We start from the raw sequence: 8927 nt of genomic DNA on the forward strand, positions 1-8927 counted from the left end.
ATATGATGAATGGGTTCATATTTATTTGTCCGGTGAAGATGGATGGAGGCAACTGTAACGGTGCGGTACTTTGGTGCAGTGGCGACAACGTTGTTACGGTGGAACGGAGGGTGCCTGCCGGCACGTTAGCACTCTAACGCTCAAGTAAGTGTAAGAAATGAGGTTGAATATGTAAAAATATGTGGGAAATGAGTCACGCCTTGAGGGTGACGAGGAACCACCCTGTATAGAGAAGGGAGGCACTAACTGTTTCCGTGAAGGGAGAAAAATAGTTCTTCTTGGTCTGAATATGCATTTTCAAACAAAACACTATTTTTCCGTCTGAAAGTGTATTTCCAAAATCATTAGCGGTTTTAAAAAATCATGGGACGAGTAAAATTGGACCCGCGATATAAATATTCGAGTTACTGCACATTGTAGTGAATCCTATGACGATATTCTCATGTGTCCTTTCATTCTACTCACTGTTTTTTCTAGACTTAATATACTCATCAATCATGAATTGTATAAGAAAATAATATCAACATCCTCACATGTTAATTACATAGAATTTATAGTCACAGTTCAAATAAATTCACCAATTGTGTCCTTCATACACATTCACAGCAAGTACCATTATTTCGAAAAGATAATGTATGAACATTGTAATTGATAATAAGGTGTATGTTCAATCCAGCTTCCTTAATAAATATGCAACCTGAACTTCTTTTGTCAGTGGCATGATCCAATCACTGTACAAATCAGCAACCAAGCTAGGATTGATTTTGTACACAGGCTCGGTTTTTTGATCTTTCAGATTTACAGCCACTTCTTGGCCATAAGTCTTGGCCTTCATAGCCACTCTCCTCTTGATTGATTCTTCAACTTCAGGATATGTAAGCAACTCCATCAACCTATCCTTATCCTGCAAAATCATCGCGGTAAAAGAAAGTTGATTATGTGAAAAATCCAGGTTACAACCTTAAATCACAAAAATGAAACCAGAAATAATGTTATCAATCGCTGATTGAAGAAAATAGCAGTTAGTGAAAACTCTGCTAATTTACACTAATATAGTACCGCTATAGCCGCTATTTGATAACACACTTTGTACTAACTAATAAATTGTGAAACAAACAACAGTGATTAGTTCAAATTCTACTATGCTATAGCGCCACCATTTGACAACACCGACCAGAAAATGTCCCTTCACAATCTACAATGGTTGAAACTTCTAAAACTAAGAAAGCATGTCCATCCAAATCAATACCATTTTGCCGGTTACAAAATAGATTTATAAAGGACAAAATATACCGACAATACCACATTCTCTGTATAGGTTCTAAAAATCGCATGAAAGTTGGCATTCTAAGATCAGTTATGCAGACAGTTAAGGACATTTATAGTGGAAAATAAAACCTATGGTACTATAGGTAAGTTTTATCTATTTATAATCAGAACAAAGCAATTTATGCCACAAAAAATAGCATACAACAACAACAACAACCAAGCCTTATCCCTCTAATTGGGGTCGGCTACTTGGATCAAACGATGTCATATTGTTCTATCAAATACCATATTTTTATCCAACAAAAAGTAGCATGATGAGTTAATTACCACTTGGATCATGTGTTTGCAATTCGATGTGGAATTGCCCTTTATAAATCTAATGAATTTCGTAGAACGTAGAAAAATAAAAAGGATTGAATTGGAGTAAGGCCTTCTTGAAAGGTATTTGTACCTGAGCTATAATGGCAGCTTTGTATGAATCAGGAGCAGCTTGAAATTTGGCCTCAGCTACAAATTTGCCATAATGGATTCTCTTTGAGAGAGCCTGCAGTCACATCACAACAAATCATAAGTTTTCAGCAAAGTAAGAACCAAAATTTGCAATTACAATCTCAACTTAAGGAAATTGGTTTTCCCAAACATATATAACACGGTCAATGCAAAGTTGCAACAATTTGTATGAAACCTAGCTCGTACAATTTATATTTTTCCAATACCAAAAACATACACACTTTATACTTTTTCTATATGTAAAGTGTACCGGGTTTTCAAATTGATACTCTACAACCAGCATCATAGAGCTGCCGGCTGTAGACTGTTACAGTCAGTCATTAGATCTGACTCAGGACTCGAGAGCATATTATTATTACTATATAAGATAATACAGAGAAAAAAGGTAACCAAGTATAACTGAGGCCGAGCATCAGAAATGCCCTAGAACCCTAGAGAGAACAAAAGAGAGAAAAATAGCTTACGACATGTTACTAAGCTGTTTCAACTTATTTTCATAACCTTTCCATGTTAATAAGCTGTTTCAGTTTGACTTTGTTTTATATTTTGTTATAGAAATAGCTTATACATAAACACTTATATAACAAGTGCTTATGCTATAAGCGCATAATTAAGTTGTCTATCCAAACACAGCCTTAATATTTGAAAATATACAAGGTAATACAACCCCAAATTATCATGTCAATTTAAACAGGAATTTAATTAAAAGGCAACTAATAATATGTACCTGCAAGCACATTACATCACAAACAGCGGAGGATCCATAATTACCATCATCTCCTTCCTTGACTAATTGTGGGATAAGAACTCTGAAGTACACACTCCACACACTATCATTTATATTTATTGATTCAGCAATAGGGTGCAGCACCTATTCAGACATTACAAAGAAAATTCAATGAAGAAGCAATTAGTACGATACCAAATCACTCGGCAAAGAAGCAATCAGCAAAGGAAAAGCCTTGCAGTACGAGAGACTTTATCTTTAATGGCCTACTTGGATTGACTTATTTGAGTTTATCTACTGGCATAATCACTCGTGAGACTATATGAGAGAGCTTATAGAAGGAAAAAAAAAAAAACTTTATGACATGTGCATAAACTGTTTTCAGCTTATTAACATCCTCAGGGAACAACCTTGACTGTAGTTAAGGAATATTATTTACCTGAGGGTATTGCAATGGCGGTAACAATTGTTCAGGAAGACCAGTAGGAAAGAACGGATGTTCATCAGGGCTCTTGTATCTACCAACCTTCAATGTAATGGAAACCAGTCAGGGAAATTAACATCTATATAAAATTTCATTCACTTCATCGTTTTTTCAATATAAAACTTTCATTTTGATCATTGCAGCGTCATAAATCACAGATAACAGAAAATAACAGTTTGTTCAAATTTTGCGACGCTCAATGCTATCGCGATGCTATTGTTGCTATTTAACAATACTTTGTATGAAATCACGTATTGCAAAACAATAGCGGTTTGTTAAAATGCCGCTACGTTACGGCGCAATAGCAACACTGATATCTGCTATTTGACAACACCAGATCATTGTTTGTTAGGCATAAGTCCATACCTTGGCATGAAGCTTCTCAGTTTCCCTGACCATGTATTCTACCAAAGAGCCATGAAATCCATCAATGGAGAAGGTATCAGGGTCATAAGTATCTTCATTGTAACAATATTGTGCTCGCTCCAAGAGACAATAGATTATGCTATCCTCTTGACGAATCAAAGAACTTCTTATATGATCAAGGGTCAAGTTTTCACTCCCATCAATCCTATTCTTTGTTGGCACTGATCTACACAAAAGAAATAAGGTAATCATAAAATTTGAATGGACCGAAATAGAAGACCAAAACGACAGTCTTTCATGCAACACACAAATTTGCATACATAAGTTTAAGGATGAAATATTCAACTCAAGTAAAGGAAACTGTGAATGCAAAACTTAAGGCATGAGTAAAAAACAGCTTAATTGAGCACTTATAGCATAAGCGCTTGTCATATAAGTGCTTATATATAAGCTATTTCAATAAGAAAAGATAAAATAAAGTCAAATTGTTTTTGTATAAACAATAAGGTGTTTTCATAAGCTCTTCAAAACAATTTCACAAGTGCTTACATCAGTAGATCAGCTCAAATATGTAGAACCAAACAGGCCCTGAATCATTTAAAAACATAAATATCTTGTCTTAATCTGTTAAGAATTGTAACATATAGTATAAAATATAACAAGTGTTATCTCTATTAGAGACACAAGCATCAACAAAACATTAGGTAAGTACAGTTGGAATAGTATAAACAATTAAAGAAAGAAATCTATGCAGATGAATCTGCTATAATCCCATTTAAAAAATAGGCTAAAATTGAAGGCAGAACAAAAACTAACTAAATAGGGAAAGTGACTACAATAGGTTAAAATTGAAGGAAGGCTGCGATCCGGACCACAAAAACAAGGTTTTTCATGTCTCAGCCATCCGAACACAATTGACGCTGCATCAGCCACATTTGACTACAAATTTCGACAACATATAAAATTAAAGGAAGACCGCGATCTGGACCGTGACATCGAGGTTTTTCATGTCTCAGTCACCCTAACACAATTGAGGCCGCATCAGCCACATTTGACCACACATCTCGACAAAATATAAAATTTAAGGAAGTCCGCGATCTGGACCTCGACATCAGCCACCTAACACGATTGAGGCCGCATCGGCCACATTTGACCACAATTCTCGACAAAATATAAAATTATGACACAGCTGCGATTTTCTGAAATATCAAGAATCGCAATCGCAATTTTAAACCTCGATAGTAATTATAATCAAATTTTTAAATAAATATTCATGATCGCGATCTGGGCCGTGACATAACGGTTTTTTATGTGGCGAAAACCATAACGCCACCCCGATTGAGGCTACATCGGCCAAATTTCACCGCGATTCTATACAATATCAAAAATCACAACGCGACCGCAACCACTATCGAAAACCATGAGCATAATCACTGTTTAATAAAACAACATAAAAACAAACACAACCAAAAAAACATAAAACCATTCAATCAAAGAAAAACATAAAACTAAGAAAACATGAGCTGACCCTATACAACAAAAATGTTAATATCACAATCACACTAAGCAAAATTTAACAAACATGAAGAAAAAAAATGAAGAATTGAAACAGTGAAAAGCCCAAAAACACAAAAATAGCAAAATTGAAGAATTCTTAAAATTTGTAGTCCTCACCCAATAGAAGCAGCTTGAGCCTTAACAGAAAGATTGAATTTTTGAGGAAAATAAAAAATGGGCTTGAAAGAAAAACAAGACCCTCCAGTTTTTTGATGAAAAGAAGAAGAGGGTGTAGGTGGGGTGTAAATAGTAGAAGCTTGAAGAAGCTTAGCAGCATCCATTGTTATTCAAAACAAGAGAGAAACAACAAAAATTGGTAAAGAAACAAGAACAAGAAACATTAACAATGAAAGAGAGAAAGGGTTTTAAGAAAATTGAAACATTAAAAAAAGCAAAAAAAAAAAGTGAAACAAATAACGTAAGAGAGTTGTTGGGTTTGATTTGGCGGCTGTTGTTTTTGTGTGGTGTGGTAACGGTTGTTGGTGGAAAGAAGAAATTTTAAGTTTTGGTCCTATCAATTTTTTTTTAATAAAATTTTTGGTTCCTTATAAATTTTCTTTGTCACTTGTATTTTCTATTATAGCTTAACTAAGGTATGGGTTCAGACTTAGTCTTGGGCATACAACAACGTTAAAATTTTTAGGGAGAGTTTGCCTCTCATTCGAGTTCCATAAGGCTCGAAGGATTATTCTCTGCAAGTTGCGCGTAGAGGATATCCGATTTTAAAAAAAAATTCTGTTTTAAAATCAAATTATGTGTATACTTCACATTTTTTAATGAATTTTTATCGAGATTTTTATAATAATATTATAACAATCTGTTATGGCGTTCTTCAAAAAAAATTGAATTTTTTTAAAAAAATGAATTAAATATGAATTTTTAAATGTTAAAAACATAAAATTTCGAAGATTTCTATATCGTACTAAACATTACCACAAAAAATAACACAAGATTTTGAAGAATACACATGATTTTACTTAAATGAAGAGGCCAAAAGTTGTGACGGAAAATTTATTAGGGACCAAAATTTGATAAAAAAATTTCATAGAGACTAAAACTTGAAAATTTTATAGAAATCAAAAACATATTTAACCATTTTTTTAAACATACGTTTAATGTTCAACGATTTGTTGTAATGTTAATTAATAAATATTAAAAATATCATTAAATACATATATATGTGTAAAATATTTGTACATCGACGGAGTATATTAATTAAACTATTTTTTTTATATGTTTTTGTTTTTTTGAATAAATTTTATTTGTTTTTGTTAATGTGTTTTGTTTTGTACCGTCGTTTAAATATGATTAATTTTTATCGAAAACTTATAGTGCATATAAGATAAATCCTATCCTCTCAACCAAAAATTTTCAATACGCAAATGACTAAGGTCAAATGTATGACCATTTAAAAATTTAAATATGTCATCACCATTTTTTTAATCTCTTATCATCTGAACTAGTTTAATCTAGGTGAAACTCTTAGGAGATGAAATGTGTTTGATTATAAAAGTAGTTGTAATAGGAAACCAAAAAACAAAGTGGTTGGCATGATAATGTTGTAGGTTGGTGGATAGAGCTATCAGTTACCATATCAAACTAAACCAAACACTTTTCACACTTTCCCCACATTACCTTTTTTCAAATTTGTCACAACTATAAAATGTATTTTAAGTAAAAAATCATATGAAAAACATTTAAGAAAATGCAACTATGTTTTATACTATTCAAACTTACGTGTTTCTTATGATAAAAAAAATGTACTATGTGCTCAAAATTTACGACGATTAAACACATTGCGCGTTAATAACTTTTAGGTTCGACTACGGGGGGCCCACTACGAGTGGGGATCTAATTTACACCATCCGACTCAGTAAACGACAGACCCAGCTGGCGTTCACCACTCCTTTTTAATAGATATAAGTGGCCTAATTGCCTAATACACACATAATGTGGCTAATGTAAAGATCGAACGATTCAAGCTAGATGTTTATGCTTCAAAATTCTAATATAAAAAGTTTAATTTTATTTAATTTAATTAGAAATATTTATTTCAAATTAGTTATTATAGATGTTTACTTTACTTAGTTGGTCCTTAAAAAAACTTGAATCGTTCGATCTTTATTAATTTCAAGTTTTTTTTAACAATTTATTTATAAACACTATGTTAGATTATCTCCTAACCGATGTGGGACTCTTAACAATTTATTTTATGTTAAAAGATAAAGTTTCAATACTAAGAGTGTTAGTCAACAATTGATCAACACTAAGAGTTAAATGTTTTTATTCAAAAAGATATAATTTTCCATCAAATTTACTAAAATTCAAATTTCAGCCAAATCAACTCATAATTGGTATTTAAATTCGCAAAATTGTACAATTTCATTTCCATCAAATTTACTAAAATTCAAATTTCAGCCAAATCTATTCAAAATTGATATTTAAATTCGCAAAATTGTACAATTTCATAAATTAACTAGCAATTTTAACAATACACTAAAATATGGTTTAACTTATTTAGCGATGCTAGGATGCACTTTTCAGCCCCATCCCAAAACAATAAGGACAACTCATTTTTCCACCCTTACTCTACTCTTTGCCTAACTCCCTCTCCTCGTGAGCTTAACTCAGTTGGTAATAACAATGCATAAAATATGCAAGGTCCGGAGTTTAAACTCCGGTCACCAATAATAAAAAAGAACACAACACCTCCCTAGCATATATGTATACGTAAATAGGAAGAAACATAAGCCTATGAATAAATACAATTGTTTGGTCACAATTGACACCTGCTCCCAAGCGGTCTATTGGTTAGAGGGTTGTGCCCCCAATCTTTAGGTCGGTCCTTGGTTCAAGGGCTGGGAATCAAAGGGAAGAAATTGATAAAGAATATGAGGTATTTCAAATATTTATGTTATGTAATTTAATTTACTTTGTCTTTGTTATGTAATTTACTTTGCTTTAAGAATTTATATTTATGTTATGTAATTTACTTTGCTTATTTAAAGAAAATTAGTGACAACAATTTAAGACCAACTTCTTTTTCTTTGAGATAATCAGTTTTAACTTTTGTAATAAACCTTTTAGTAAAAAAAATAATAGTTTGTTCTTGATCAAAATTCTAGTTTACTACATTTATAATTTTTTTTGACGGAAACTACATTCGTAAATATAGCATTCTATCGAATAGCCAATTAAGAAGATTAGTTGATATATATCCAGTCAAAAAAAAAAAATTTGATATATTTGTTGAATTGGTTGACTTTTGGTTTTTAAAGTCTTTATTTATTTAGCACAATTAAGTTTTACCTTGTTAAGAGAGAAAATTAATATATTTTTCGTCAGAATGAGTTAAATGTGTTTTTGATTCCTATAAATGTCTACTTTTTGTTTTAGTCTTTCTAAAATTTATTTTTAGCTTTTACTTCTTAAAAGGTTTCCATCTTCACTTTTGGTCACTCCTTTAAAGTAAACTCATATGTAGAATTCATATTTTCGAATAAAATTTTGCAGAAAAACCTATAATATTATAAGAATCTCTCAAAACAAAAGAGATTTTTTTAACAAAGCATGAATTAAATATAAATTTGAATACTTAATAAGTTTAATGGTGGTGGGTCGACAATTCAAAACAACTTTGCGCACACAACCAATCCAAACACTCAGAATTGACACATTTATTTAATTTATGTTTTGTTAAAAAAAATTAATTTTTTTGGACAGATTTTTACAATATTCTACACATTTCATTAAAAAATACAAAAATTAACTTAGAAATAGAACCAAAAGTAGTGATTGAAAATTTTATATGAACACAAATTTTAAGGAAAATTTTAGAGGGATTAAAACGAAATCTTGATATATTTATAAGGACCAAAAACATATTTAACTTCATCAGAATATACTAATATTTATTATTTTCCTTGAAAAAAAAAAGATATATATTATTTTCTCAACATTAAAGAAATTAAGATTGGCAAATCAACTTTGATCCATTGTATAGTTAATCAATAC

General features: G+C 31.5%; 1 protein-coding gene across 1 annotated transcript; it reads right to left on the minus strand.

The window, feature by feature from the left end:
• Positions 1–485: 485 nt before the first annotated feature.
• On the minus strand, positions 486–5252 carry CM1 (chorismate mutase 1). The gene is made up of 6 exons (XM_085722121.1): positions 5031–5252; positions 3357–3582; positions 2946–3032; positions 2507–2650; positions 1721–1813; positions 486–904 (listed from the first exon to the last, which is right to left on the minus strand). The coding sequence occupies exons 1-6, from the start codon at positions 5192–5194 to the stop codon at positions 668–670; spliced, it is 951 nt and encodes a 316-aa protein (XP_085578247.1). The 5' UTR covers positions 5195–5252; the 3' UTR covers positions 486–667.
• Positions 5253–8927: the final 3675 nt, after the last annotated feature.

The sequence above is a fragment of the Medicago sativa genome, chromosome 6 (assembly GCF_051527215.1).
Source record: "Medicago sativa cultivar Bolivia chromosome 6, Bolivia_mono, whole genome shotgun sequence".
NCBI classification, from domain to species: Eukaryota; Viridiplantae; Streptophyta; class Magnoliopsida; order Fabales; family Fabaceae; genus Medicago; species Medicago sativa.

Excerpts from the sequence above, each read along its gene's own strand:
- CM1 (XM_085722121.1), bottom strand. The coding sequence starts at position 5,194 with ATGGATGCTGCTAAGCTTCTTCAAGCTTCTACTATTTACACCCCACCT. Across the intron at positions 2,651-2,945 it reads CGCCATTGCAATACCCTCAG|GTGCTGCACCCTATTGCTGA; the intron begins GTAAATAATATT and ends ATGTCTGAATAG. Across the intron at positions 905-1,720 it reads AAGCTGCCATTATAGCTCAG|GATAAGGATAGGTTGATGGA; the intron begins GTACAAATACCT and ends ATGATTTTGCAG.